We start from the raw sequence: 15,400 nt of genomic DNA on the forward strand, positions 1-15,400 counted from the left end.
GGTAGATCTAAATTTGATTCAGGCTCCCTAATTCACTAGCTATGTTCCCTTAAGCAAGTTGCTCAGCTTTTTGAAGTTCTAACTACCTGAGAATACTAAAAATTAAATGCAGTGGGATTTATATCTAAAGTATCTGACATGTAGTAGATGCTTAATATGTATCAGTTCCCATTAATTCTAACCCACCCCAAAGAGCCTAACACCACCCTAGCAAATTCCTTTAGCCCTTTGGGTCTGTTTCTCCACTGTGCAATGAGAAGAGGAAAGACATCAAATGAATTCCAAAATCCCTTACTGCTCATCAAGTAAGAATTAAGTCTCAAAGTTTCCTTTACCATAATTTAAATTCAACAAACACTTGTATTCATCCTAGGCACTGAACAGTTCCAGCCACCACCAGGAAGGTATCTATGGTTTAGCAAAATGAGATCCAATTCCATAGTACTTTAAGTTCCACACAGAAAAATTAATATGCAAAACTAAAAGACTTAACTTTAAAGAAAACTCTATGAAGACATCACAAACCTAATGTGATAAATAAAAGTAATTTAGGGTATACCTTAAATTATTAGTCTCACTTTTTTTTTTTTTTTTTTTTTTTTTTGCTGGAATGGAAGATGAGACCTAAAATATTTACACTGTTAAGCCTATAACAAAAGGCTCACAAGCCATTTAGGTAAAGCAACTAATGCCACTTTTGGGGGGGAAGAAAAAGAAATGAGCAGTAAATTTCTCTTCCCATAGGAGTTTTATGCCAGGCCTTAGAATTTAAGAAACTTGTATCATTCTGAAACAGAGGGGAATAAAATTTATTCTGAGAGGTATTTTACAGTGATAAGCATTAATATAAGACAATAATTGAGCATGTTCTACACATTACTTTTGAATTTCATGTATCGGATTTATACTCTCTAAAAATAAAATGTAATTTAAATGCTTGAATCTTGTATGCTAGACCTGAGGAAACTGTAGCTGAAATATTAACTGAAATTAAATGAAAGTCTTAACTACAAAGTTTCTTCTCTTCTTCCATGAGGAAATCATTACCAATAGATTTTTTGATACTGATTTTTAAAAGCCTTATTTTTGCAAATAACATTCTGTAGATTCAAAACGTATTTAAAATCATGATTAAGAGCTCCCATGGCTTCCCAAAAATTCATTTGTGGTTTACCCTGTTACCATACCTGTCATATACTATTCACTTACATTATAAAATTTTAGAATACACATCTTAGATGATAAAACATCAACAATATAAAAGACCTTTGCCTTTTATGAGTTTGAAGAGACAGAAAAGACACATTGAAATATTTTTTCTTAAATGTTTGAAGTAAACAATATAATATTTTTTAAAAAATCAGCTGCTGTATAAACAGCTCATACAACTTAATAAAAAAACTAACCATCCAATCCAAAAATGGGCAGAAGACCTAAGCAAGCAGTTCTCCAAGGAAGGCATACAAATGGCTAGTAGGCACATGAAAAAATATTCAATATCACTAATTATCAGAGAAATGCAAATCAGAACTACAATGAGAGATCACTTCACATCAGTCAGAATGGCCATCATTCAAAAGTCCACTAATGATAAATGCTAGAGGAGGTGTGGAGAAAAGGGAACCCTTCTACACTATTGATAGGAATGTAGTTTGGTGCAGTTGTTATGGAAAACAGTATAGAGATTCCTTAAAAAAACTGAAAATAGATTTTCCATATGATCCAGCAATCCCACTCCTGGGCATTATCCAGAAGGAAATTTAATTCAAAAAAATACCTGCACCCCAATGTTCATAGCAGCACTATTTACAATAGCCAAGATGGAAACAACCTAAATGTCCATTGTCAGATGACTGGATAAAGAAGTTGTGGTATATTTATACAATGGAACACAATTCAGTCATAAAAAATAATAAAATAATGCCATTTGCAACAACATGGATGAACCTAAGATTGTCATTGTAAGTGAAATAAGCCAGAAAGAGAAAGAAAATACCATACGATATCACGTATGTGGAATCTGAAAAAAAAAAAAAAAAAAAAAAGACAAACTCATTTACAAAACAGAAACAGACTCACAGACATAGAAAACAAACTTATGGTTACCAGTTGGGGAAGAAATTAGGAAGGGGTAAATTGAGAGTGTGAGATTCGCAGATACAACTACTATATATAAAGTAGATAAACAAGTTTCAACTGTACAGCACAGGGAACTATATTTAGTATCTTGTAGTAACCTATAATGAAAAAAATATGAAAATGAATATACGTATGTATATGTATGACTGAATTATTATGTTGTACACCAGAAATTGACACAACATTGTAAACTGACTATATTTCAATTAAAAAAAAAATCAACAGCTGTTTTATATGGGTTTTTTTTTTTTTTTTTTTGGTCCTAAAAGATGATAGAGAGTAAACTATGCCCCCAACATAAGTTGTGTGCAGAGGTCCAGAGAGCCACAGAAATGTGCTTTAAGCATATATTTATGGCAAGCATAGTGTGAACCAGAGGCAGATGGCCTGGATCCTATTTCTGTTGTTAAAAACTTGATATGCAATTTTTGGGCAAGTCACTCCACCTTTCTGATCTGCTCCTTTATCTGTGAAACAGGAGGAACCATCTGACCTAGGATTTCTTCCAGTTCCTATAATTAACATCTGTGTGAATCCTCAATACTGCACCTGAGGGGCACGGGACATGGGCAGAAGCACTCACAGGAGAGCGCTTACTCTGCTGGTCATGCATGCTGCCAGGAGGGGCCAGAATCTGTAGAGAGCCAGACACTAAATGGCCTGGCTTCATGCCTTGGCCAAAGAACACCATCGATGACTATGACAGCACTTAATGAGACTCAGCCAGAAGAAACAAACTATTTTCTGAACATAGTCCAAGAACTAGGTAGGGGGTATGTAAGCCTCCACAACCTCAGACCCCTTGTGTTTCCAGTCTTTTATCTTGGATAGCAGAAAGCCTGAGTTCATTTAGGTGACCTGTACTTTCTAAGCCTTAAGAAAATACTTCTGAAAATAAATGGTTCTTCTCCCCAGCCCCTTGTCTGACCCTTGAAAATACATATATTTTTACACAGCAGCTATAATACATGCAGCACTCTTAGGGCACCTTCATTAAACAGGTTAGCATAGTGGTTAAAAGTATGAAATGAGCACAAATCCTGGCTCTACTACTTAGCTGCTTTGTGATCTTGGGAAAGAAATTACTCTCTCTGTTCTTCAGGTTCCTTTTTGGTAAAATAGGGAAATTAATAAAACCTAATTTCATAGAATGTTGTGAGGATTGATCAAGATAATGCATGCAAAGCAGTTAGCATGGAGCGTAACATAAAATATATGTTAGTAAGAGATAGATAGATAGATAGATAGATAGATAGATAGATAGATAGGATCCATCTTTCAATCCTGGGACCTGGGACTCCCTGAAAAGGCTTATGTGAAGGCCAAAAGCAATTTTCTGGAAGTAAATGGCATCTGCTTATCTTTCCTCTTCTGAGCAAACAATATGGCAAAGACTCAAAGCTTGGCTCAGCTCTTACTAATAGGATCCTGCAGGAATCAGGAGGAAATGAGATTATCCTTAAAGTAGGAAAGAGTTATGCTGGTTTAAGACAAGATCCTTGTGAAAGAGATAGAAGGACACACAGAAAAAAAAAAAAAAACATTTAATATGGTCCTACAGAATCAAAGGAAAGGGATTGCTTTTCATTTATGCCTTTTCAAGCATTGCCAGTATAAAGCTGCAGAATTTTATAACTGGATGGCTCCTTCGAGACCATCTAGTTTAACTCCCTTACTTGATAAGTAGCTGAGGCCCAGAAAGATAAAGCAACTTATTTGAGGTCATTCAGCAGTAAATGACAGTGCCAAGACAAACAAGCTGACTCCTCCCATTTGCCCACCCAGTGCTCCTGCTGGTATCTTCCACCAAGTCATCATCCTGTCTTTGTGCCAAAAGGGCATTAAAACTCGCACACACACACACAGTTTCTCACTTTTGCCCAGTTTCCCAAGAGGTAAAGAAGCAGCTCAACCCCTAAAACCTTCTTCCCACTGGGATTTGAGGAGGATTCCAATCTGTACCCTCTCCCAGGCCCTCTTTGGAGTTTCTGCTCTCCTTTGTGTTCACGTTCACTCTTAAGGGCTCTTAGGAGTTCCTCACCCCAAAGATCATGTACATCTCAGAGCATAAGTTACCACCTGCTAATTTGCAACTTTGCACCTTCCCACAAATGCTATACCTTGAGGCAGGAAAATACAGAACTATTATTGTTTCCTCCAAGCTCCCTAATTGAATTCAGTGAGAACTGATCCCTACCTCCCTAGGATAACTCAACCAGGTTTGTTTATATAGTGTCTGTATGTGAAGGGCAGGAGAAACCTTAGGTATGCCTAACTCTGAAAGCAGGAGAAGGAGGGCACCAAGGAATAGGAGATGGATTGGGGGAAGGAGGGAGATGAGTAGAAGGAACACTGTGACCAAATTGCAAAGTCTGGATCCTGGGGACAGCTATACTGTGAGACTGACTCACTGCTGAGGAGACAGAACTGCCGAGGGGATTGCACTGTTTTCATTATGTGCTCTGGTAACTGACTAACAACAAACTGGCGCCCCCAAACTACACACGTAGGAGGAAGCGGGCAAAGGCTATCCCGAAGTAGCAGAAACAATGAACTCTTTTTCCTCCCTCTCCCTTTTCCACTCTCATGAGATGCTTGTCACTCTGCACCTTGCTGCGTACCCTGAGCTCACCAGATTTCGGTGCATCATCCCTGTCAGAGAACTCTCTCTGATCTCTGGAGGGTTAGAAAGAAACAGGGCATATCTCAGCTCTACCAAGAGCTGCCCGTCCTTTGCCCCTTGCCGGGGAACTGATCTGAGAGAACAGCTTTCGCAGAGTGTTTGAAACTGACAAACGCGGGGCGCTTCTTGTCCCTAAGCACATAAGCCTGCCTGGGGTGTCCCTCAGCCTGGGTCTCTGCTTTGAGAGTGGGAGGCGTTAAGTGTCACAGCCATGCATTCCTTCCCCACACGCTCAACTAACCATGAAACCGGAAGGAAGGCGTTGCTTTTATCTTTTTTCCCTCCCTACCTGAATTCCGGGACCAGGTTAGGCTGCAACCCGTAGAAAGCAGCGGAGAGAGTGACCAGCCACCCAGGCTTGTAACTCCCATTCTCGCACTCCAGATAAGGCGGGGACCACTTGACATGGCTCTTGTCCCCGCTAAGCCCGTCCCTGCGCCGCCAGCTATGGCCCAGGCCCCGGGGCCCCTGATTGGAGCCGCGGCGGTGTAAGTGGGTCCTCCACTTGCGCCGGAGGCCGTGGAACCACTCGGTCTCCAGCGTCGCGTTGGCCAGGTGGTGTGCCGAGGAGGACAGGTCCTGGAGCAGTATGCGACTCTCCTCGCGTGTGGCCTGGAGGAAGACCTGCGGGGCCGGTGCGGACAGCGACTCCGTGCTGAAGGTGATGGCCGCTCGGGAGATGCTGGGCTCACCCTCCAGGAGGCTCCGCACTAGTGCCTGGTACCACTCCAGGTCATCCTGCAAGTTCTGCTCCCGCGACTTATTGCTCTGCAGCATCATGTTGAGGAAGTTGGTGGCGTGTGTCAGCGTGTCCAGCGCCCCGTGCAAGGAGGGATGGGAGCTGTCTAGGGCAGGCGACTTTCCCGGCAGGCCCGCCAACTCGTAGCGACTGGAGCAGTTGGCTCGCTTCAGCTGGTGGGAGTCCCCGGTGTAGAGGTAAGAGGCCACGTCCATGGGCACCTCCTCGGCGAGTTTCTGCGCCAAGATGGTGCCGTCGGTGGAGCGGCTCCAGGGAGCTGAGGGGTCTGAGGCAGAGGCTCGAGCCGACTGTTGGGAGTGCTGCTTCGCCCTCAGGGTCCTCTCGCGAGGGGAATCCGGCCGACCTGGAGGGTCGCGGCTAGCGCCAACAACTCCCAATCCCAGATGAACGAGCAGGAAGCAGAAGAGTAAGGGGTAAGCCATGGCTCCCATCTCCCTTGCAGAGCGGAGAGGGGTAACAGGAGGAGTCACTTTTAAAATTTTGGTCATCAGTCTATCAACAGTACGACTTGTACTAGGGGTCTTGCCCCTGCTCCAGATGGCACCTAGTCCAAAAGGACTTTAAAGTAAAAATGTTACGAAATACGCCTGGCTGACTAAGCTACCGTCACAGGAAATCAAATCACCTGTGGCAACGCTGGCATTGGGTCCGCTCGGGGTTACGCACCTCGCAGCCTTGAGCCGAAAAGGTTACATCCCCTCTCGCTGCCGCCAGCTATAGTTAGCCTGCTTACGTCTTTCTGCTCAGCAGCTTCCACCGCCGCTTTCATTGAGGTGTGTTCGAGAGCTGCTGCTGCTGCTGCTGCTGCCGCCGCCGCAGCCGCCGAAGACGCTGCTCCATCATCTCACCCGTGGCAGGTCGTTCCCGCCTCCCGGCAGTGGCTCCTCCTCATTCGCTTTGCTCCAAGGCGCGAGACGCGCGCACACGGACCCGCACCGCGAGCGCAGCAGCGAGTCCCAGAGAGCAAGGGTTTCTGTTAAGCCATTTGTCTCTCTTGAGCCGAGGGGGCCAGTCAGCTGGCTAATTGGAGCCTTCAGGTTCGGCCGCAAACCGCACTTCTGCCTCTCCGTGCTCTCGGGAGGAAAGCCGGTTTAAAGAGGCAGCTTGGCCGCAACCAAACCCTTGTAGGGCGGCTTCGAGTAGTCTTGCTCCCTGTTTGGCCGGCTGCGCTGTCAATCAGCCGCCTGCCATTTGTTGGGCTGGGCGGGAGTCCAGTGCCGAACCCTCGGCGGCTCGGAGGAGGCGCAGGAGGAGGCGGTGGCACGGAGTGTAGCCGCGCTGAGTCCTTTCAACCCACTCGCGTTCCCTGATGACTCGAGAACCCGAGTGGCGGGGGGAAGGGTGGGCGGGAGTGAGGGGATAAGCAAAGCTTGGCTGGCTCAGAGCGAAGGAAACTTGCGCGTACTGAGGAGGAGGGTGTTGGCGTCTTGCATGCTTAGTTAAAGCATCCTTTTTTGCCTGGAAAAGAGGGAGAAAGTAGTTTCATTGGAGACTTAAATCGGAGGGGAGGGATGTAGGATGGAGATGTGTCCTCCCGAGCATCTGCTCATTTTAGGCAAATTTTCAAATCTTCCTCCTTGTTGTCGGTTAAAGAAATGATTAAACCCTGTTTGCTGAGGTCTTAGCTATAAGGGAGTAATGGAGACACCTACAGGCTGAACTTTAAGAAAAAGTGCCATATTTAAGGAACCTCTGAAAGGGATGAAGGGGAACCTGTGAGAGTGTATGCACGTGAGGGAGACAACATGGGCAGGGTCAGGACTCTGACTGTGAGAGAATGAAAGAGAGTGAGTCTGTGTTGAGTGAGAAGGGAAGGCGTTCTGACTGGGAGTTCCTAGTATTAGTGGATGTAAGAACTAAAACATCTGGTTGGGGTATCCCAGCTGGAGAAAGAAAAGCTGAATAAGTATGCCAAGCCCCCCCAAAAATGATTGGAAAATCCCTTAACATAGCCTCATTGTTTTATTTGAAGCTTTCAGAGTATCTTCTGACATTTTCATTCTGGAAATACTAATTAGTGCTGGATAGGTAGTGTTTTATGACCTTGCACCTTCCATATGCGCTTCCATTTTCAAATTCCCCAAGAAAAGCATATATAAAAATCTCAAATTCACTTCAATTCCCAACTAAAAAAAAAAAGTCACCTGTGGCATTTTAAGGTAGCTCTGCTTAGATTTACTTTGCCATCTTATTTTGTTCTCCTTGTTGAGAAAACACCTAAGCATGGAAATGTAGGCTCTAAAGAGCAAAGATTTGTCTGCATTGGTCACCATAGTATCTTGGGCACCTAGAACACACAGATGCCTGGCATACAGTAGATTCCAAATAAATGTTTGCCAAATTAATTAATGAACCAGAAGATTATGATGATGCTAATTATTTAAAAATCCATCTCCTTACCTAAGAAGAGAAGTCTGATATGTCAGTGGTGAGGGCTTTTGAAATAAGACATAGCAATCAGTTTTCCAAACTGCAATGTGTGGTCTCCAAGGGAGTTTTTACAGCTATGCAAATAATCATTATTAGATTTGTGTTTATTTACAAGTAGGTTTCATGTTCATATTTGATTTCTTTAAATTTTGCTTTGCAGCATATACTCCTTTACTAAATAAAGGTCATCTCATTTTAATCACCTACTATAGTACATGTGGCAATAATAACAGGAATCTCTGTTTCTTTAATTTATCAATGTATACAATATGATTTTCTCTCTATTTAATCATCTGAAGACTGAAGTGTAATTTCCTTATTAATTGATTTTTTAGAAAGCCTGCATAACTTATTAAAAATTCTTTAAATTTTTCTAGTATCACATTTTAAAAGGGAAGATGTAATTTTATTAGTAGGTGCTTCTATAAGTAATTCAATGACTCAGTATTATTGAAAGACCTGGGTTCTGGTCCCAGCATTATTTTAAGCAACCACTGGCAAGACATTTAAAAGTTTCTGTGTCTTGGGACACAAACTGTATGTGGGCCTCATGATTTGACATTGAGGGAGTCCTGAAATGGCACCTGAGCCACTCTCCAGAAGTGCCAGCCCTTCCCCTAGCACACATCTACCAAGAGTGAAGTAGGCTATGAAAGGCTCTTGCAATTTTGGCATTCCCTTCAGTGGATCACCTTCAGTCTACATCGCCAAACAATAGAGGTGAACTAGTTAGGTCTAGAACATCACTGCACAATAGAAATATAATGTGAGCCACAAATTTGATCAATACATATAACCTTAAGTGTTCCAGTAGTACATTTAAAAAGTAAAAAGAAAATAATGAAATTAAATGTAATAATATATTTTATTTAGCCTAATGTGTCATTTCAATAATTAAACAATATAACAATTATTAATGAGATATTCTATCTTGTTTGTACTAAATCTTCAAAATCCAATGTGTATTTTATACTCACAGCATATGGCACTTCACACTAGTCACATTTCACCTGCTCAATAACCACCTGTGGCCAGTGGCTACCATAGAACTCAAGCTCTGGAAAATAGTGCATCATGGTCTAGGATGCTCTAGACAACATAGATCCACTTAAAATAAGGTACTATGGCCCAAATGCACTTGGGGGCTTGGTCTGCTTAATAGATCAGGAGTCAAGCTAACTGAGTAGGTAGACAACCCTATGTCTATGTTAGTGCCCATCCCTGAAGGAGATAATTCAAAAGAACTTTTTATAAGGGACCAAGATATAACACATACTCATACCCCTCTAAGCAGACTGTAAAGTTCCACACCAACTCACAGACATATTATTCACTCAACAAATGTTGATTGAACTACATATCAGGCATTGTGCTTAGTACAGGGACAAACATCTGCCTGATAGACACATGGACCTTATATGTGTCTTAAGTGGATAGAGAGATAATAAAAAAGCAAACAAATAACTTTTACAATTACATATGGTGATAAGTGCCATGAAGAAATGAACATTGTAAAGTTACAAAGAGTGCATGGTATGGGGGCAGGGAGATTCTTACATAAAAAGATAAAAAAAAGAAAGAATTCAATGAGAAGTTAACACTTGAAGTGAGACCTAAAGATTGAGAAGTAGCTAACTAGGTAATAAGTAGTAGCAAACTAGCTAAAGGTAAGATGAAAAGAAACTAATCTTGGGTAGAGGGAGTCGTGTACGAGTGCACTAAGACTGCCAATATTCCACTCTTAGAAGGAAAGAGGAATGGAGAAAGATGACTGCATTAAGATAAAGTTCATTTATCATATAAAAGGTGCAAATAATTGAGACAAAAAGAAAATCATCTTATAAGATAATCAAGTGATCCTGGCATGATTAGCACCTCCTGACCACCACCGATTACATGGACGTGATTTGTAGAGCAGATAAATACCCTTGTGTGGCCTCAAATTAAGAACTGTTATCTAAATGCATATTAACATTATGTGGGAGCTTGACTGTGATAGAACAATATATACAAGACCTGTAGGCACTGTGTGAAAAGGCCCAAAGCATTTCCATCACAGCCCCAAAAGTCAATCTAATTGCTTTAGAACAGTCAGATCCTCGCTGTTGAAAAAGCAATATGCAATGGAGCTTTGAGTTATTAGTTGTTGGTATATTATTGATTTACCACTATTATAAAAAAAAAGATGTGATGTTAGCATATCTTTAAGTAAAAGAAATTAAAGGAGGTGAAAAAAACTGCTTAGAGCAGATTTTACGTGAGCAGTATAGGTAAAATTATTTTAAAATTTTAAGTGCTGCTTTAAATCGTGAAATCAGCAAGGTTTAGGACAGTGGGATATGGTGAAAGGACACTGGATTGGCAGTTGGGAGACCAAGCTCTACTCTTCTGCTCTGCCGATATCTAGCCATGTGACTTTTGACAGTTTTTTCAACTTGTCTGAGCCCTTTTGCTTCATCTGTAACACAAGAGAGATGTATTAGATATAGCCACAACTGAACCAATTTTAGCTGAGTGATGGATAATGGTCCAGGTGTATTTTCCAGGAACTCATCATTCTTGATAGTTCTAGATTTATAAGGTAAATGTTATTTTTAGATTAAATAGTGCTACGTCTCAGTAAACAAAGTGGCACAACCCAAATCAAACTCTCGATACATCAAATAAAGCCACAAAGAAGCTGCGTAATCTGTTGCTATAACACAAAATCAGAAATCCAGTTCTTATTCCTGGTCTCACTGAGATTCTGGATTTCCCTAAGCATATGCTACCCCTGTGCCTCATATGCCTGTTTGCAAAATGAAGATTACAGTCTTTGTTATCCAAGGCATTGGTTTTGAAATTTCTGGATGCAGAGTTATCACTAGAGAATTCTGATCATCACTCTGGGTCTGGGGGGAAGTTAAGAATCTGCATTTTAACAAGCACCACAGGTGATTTTGATGCAAATGGTCCAAGGAGCACATGCTGAGAAAAACTGCCTTGAGCCATGGAAAAAGAACTCTAAGATATTAGGAAAGAAGGTCTCCTGGGAAACACAAAGCCTTGCTATAAACTGTAAAATGAAGCCTGTGAAGGAAAAAAAAATGAAAATAGCACCTATCATCATCATCATCACCAATTAATCAATCATCATCCTCCTCTAAACATTTCTACAGCCCTTGCGGTGGGCAAGCATTCTTCTAAGGATTTTACACACTTTGCTTATTTAGTCTCCATCGCTGCACTGTGAGCTTTGGACTGGTACCATTTTGCAGATGAGAAACAAACAAACAAATGAATTGCCCTAAGTAAAATGGCCATCTGGCTCCAGATACCATACCCTTCATCACTACACTGGTGGTCCTCAAATGTTGGTACACACTAGATTTACCTGGAGAGCTTTTGTCAAAAGCACAAATTAGTGGCCTTAGCCCCCAAACTGCTGACTCAGTAGGTCTGGAATAGGGCCTGAGAATCTGTATTCCTAACACATTCCCACGTGATTTTGATACTGCTGGTCCAGAGGTCATACTTTGAGAACCTCTGCTCTGAGCTGTGCTTTTCACCATTATAATCTGTCACTCTTTGGTAACACTTTTCCATCCATTTTTATATGAAAAAAGGAGAAAGTCAACAGTAAGCGATGAAAAGATGCCTGAAATCTATTAAGGAAAAAACTCTCTGGTTTTCTATTTCCAACTTAGAAAGCTTACTCAAGATGTTTATGTTTTTTCACTTAGCAGTTTATTCTCATCTGCCTCCAGTTTACCCTTAAAACTCTTCCTCCCTGTCAGCATCACTTCTAACAGCACTCCTCTTTCCAGTCATCTATGCTTTTCACTGTGAAGTCGTGACATGCGCTATTCTTGCCCCCACAATGAAGTGCATTTTTAGGTACCACTAAACACAGTGTCATCTAGGACTTTGACCCAAATTGCTAATTTCCCCGAATCCCCCTGCTCCCATGCACACAATACAGTTCTGTAAACTAAAGACTCCTGAAGAACTTTCTGACCACGAGGGAAGAAAACACCAGGAAAGGCATTTATGTGGGAAAATCCTGAGTGTGCTAAGGCCACGTATGTCCCCAAACAACTTCCCATGACACTGACTGACATTCACCAGTGGAGGAAAGGGCCGATTTGGCACTCATGGAAAAATCACACCAAATTATTTAAAGCTCGACTCCATTCAATGCAAGGATTGGCTCTTTTTCATATTAAGTAATAAGAACAGCAAAACAATCTGAAACAAAATTTACTGAAAAATAGACTTTGTGGCTAGCAAAAGATGGGAGATGGATGGATTTGTCTTTGCTCAATATTGTCTGCCATCATTGCTGCAGGGAAGCACCTCACTCCCATGTATATCTATATTTTGTTATAGTTCATGCTGTTGTTTTCATCAGCATATTGCCTTAGGCATAATGGGGCTTACTTCATGATCAGTTTAGGAATTGGCTCTTCATCTGAACACAGAAGCTTTTGAAAGTTGGGCTCGTTAAGTGCCCAGGACCAGGTACTCATAGGAGACACTATATAATGACAGTTCCTCATTGATGAATAGCAGGAATTTGTAAATCCAAACAAACTTAAAAAGAACAAGTTTAGATAGCAAGTTCCTTATAAAATTTTTGCTGCTATTTTAAAAAACTTGAGAGACATTAATCCAGTAATGTTGATATCATTGAAATTTCAGACATCATTTTAATGTCAGGATTGTATGGAAATGGAAAACAAAGAAACATAACACAGAAATATATGCCAACAAAATGTAGTGAAAGAAGATAATCACTGCATGTGTTCCAGAAACACCTTCAGGCTAAGAAAATGATAAACCTAAGTATGAGTCCAGGTACAAAATAGTTTCAGAAATCTGTAATTTTATTTTGACAGTAATATTATGTGTGCCTAGTTTTTAAAAATGCTTCCTCCAGACCTCTGCTAGCCCTAAAAAAAAAGAAACAAAAACAAAAACATGGAGGCAAAGAAACTTAAGATTTCCTATCTAACCTCTGGTCAGTTGGTTTCTCCTCCTCTTCTTCTTTCTCTTTCTCTTACAGACATCAAGCGCTCAGTGACAAATTAGCTGTAAGTCTGAATTGTCCCCAAGGAAAGGGAAGAGAGAACGTCCATACCTATGAAGTAGTTGAAGTTTACTTAGAAGTGTCTTCTTTTGATTGCTTTTGATACTAGCATTTAAGTAGGTCTGAGGCGGAAGCCCTAATCCTGTAGCATATATACATCATTTCTACTTGTCCTTTTGATGTACCCTTTAGAAACAATAGTTTTGGGGAAATTTCTGCCTAGTCTTTACCAACAGCCCCCTATTCAGACATAAGACAATTTTAGAGAAGTTGAGGCACACGAAGCTTTCAGCTCATTTTGTTCAACTGTGTCAGTGAATGGTCTTCAGTGATGGGGCTGACCTCCAGTAATCATTTATCACAGCGTCTGGGGAGGAATGGGCTCTTCATGAGCAAGTTCTTATATATGGCATAGAAAAAGCAGACTAGGGAACAGAAGGCTAAAAAGAGAAACAATTTTCCAGAATCTGTAGTATCATGAGTACCAAATGTGATGAAAAGTAACTGTTTCAACTATTTGTTTTTATATCTCAAATCAGACCTTTTAGAGTAAAAAAATTAAAATGTAATTAAAATTCAAGAAGGAAATAAGAAAGTAATAAGCTTTTCTGAATGTCAAGGTTGTTTTTAATTGAAATAGATTAACAAGGAGCAGAAGAGAATAAACTTCATTGAAGAATAATTTGTGATCTTCAGTAGAAACTATATCTATGTATCAGAAATGAGTTCTATTTAATTCTGCCTGGATAGACAGATGAACCAAATGGAATTGGAATCTATTCTTTTCCTACAGCTCTATAATAGACTGAGGAATATATCCTGTTATGTCCCTACAAACAAGAAAACTAGTACATACATATTTAGCCCAAATACTTCTTTTAGGCATCAAAATGTAGTCTCTTTTTACTACCATTCCTCTTCTGCTGCATTTCTCAACCTGGCATTCAAGACCACTTACCAAATTTTTTTGCCCATCCCACTAGTCCTCCACCACCTTTTGGAGACCCTCCATTCTAAAAAAGCTGTGCTGTTTACACTATTCCTTTATAAGGAATTTGTACACTCCAGTCCTATGTCTGCCTTTGTAGAATTTAATTCTGTCTATTGAGAAAACTTCCACAAATATGTTTTCTCTCCTTTAAAACATTTAAAAACTACCAACAACTTGAATAGACATTTCTCCAAAGAGGATATCTATGCATGGCTAATAAGTTCATAGAAAGATGCTCAACATCATTAGTCTTTAGGGAAATGAAAATTAAAACCACAAGAAACCATTACACACCCACTAGAAGGACTATAATAAATAAGACAGATGTTAACAAATGTTGGTGAGGATGTGGAAAAACAGGAGCCTTCGTGCATTTCTGGTAGGAGTGGCACAGGCACTTTGGAAAGTAAATTAACAGTTTCTCAGAAGAGTTCAATATAAACTGTTCTAAGACCCCGCAATTCTACTCCGAGGTATTTGCCCAAGAGAAATGAAAACATTGTGTCCACACAAAGACATGCACATGAATGTTCACGGCAGAATTATTCATAATAGCCAAAGTCTAGAAACTGAAACTACTGAAAGGTCTATCCACTGGTGGATGGATAGACACAGTGTGGTACAGCCACATGGTAGAATACTGTTCAGCCATAACAGTGAACAAATTGCCAACATATGCTATGTCATGGATAAAGCTCAAAAACACGAGGTTAAGTGAAAGACGCTGGATGCAAGAGATCACATATTGTGTCTAGATGAAATGTCCAGAAAAGACAGATGTGTAGAGACAAAAAGATAGGTTAGTGGTTGCCTGGGAATAAGAACCAACTGTAAATGAGCATGAGGGATCTTACTGATAAGGATGAAAATGTTCTAAAACTGATGATAGTAGCTGTACTGCTCAGTAAAGTTATTTAAAATCATTGAATCTTACACTGGAAATAGGTGATATGTAAAATGTACTTCAATAAATTTTTTTTTTAAAAAAGGAACTACCAACTCTAGGTATTCTCCATAATTCACTTGATTTTCTAGAATCAACCTCTGATTCTATTTAGAATCATCTTAGTTCTTAGAACCCACGATATGATTTACATGTGCTGACTTAATGCTGCCTGTGAACATCTAGGTGGACAAGTGAAGAAGGTCTGGGGAGCATTCTCATCTATATTAATTATTATTTTATTTTATTTAACAAATAAGTGCCTGTTGGTGTTCCACTATGTGCCAGACACTGTTCCAGATAAAAATGATACAGCACTAAACAAGTCAAGTTTCTGCCATTGTGGTGCTTACTTTCAGCTGGAATAAGTACTATGAGGAAAACTA

General features: G+C 40.5%; 1 protein-coding gene across 1 annotated transcript in view; it reads right to left on the bottom strand.

Moving 5' to 3' along the window:
* GPR158 (G protein-coupled receptor 158) overlaps positions 1–6,689 on the bottom strand; it is a 304,199-nt gene extending 297,510 nt beyond the window's left edge. The window contains exon 1 of the mRNA XM_032474100.1: positions 5,112–6,689. Within this exon, the coding sequence (XP_032329991.1) occupies positions 5,112–6,070 (959 nt within the window). The 5' untranslated portion in view covers positions 6,071–6,689. The remainder of the gene's footprint in view (positions 1–5,111) is intronic.
* Positions 6,690–15,400: the final 8,711 nt, after the last annotated feature.

The sequence above is a fragment of the Camelus ferus genome, chromosome 35, assembly GCF_009834535.1.
Source record: "Camelus ferus isolate YT-003-E chromosome 35, BCGSAC_Cfer_1.0, whole genome shotgun sequence".
Taxonomy (NCBI): Eukaryota; Metazoa; Chordata; class Mammalia; order Artiodactyla; family Camelidae; genus Camelus; species Camelus ferus.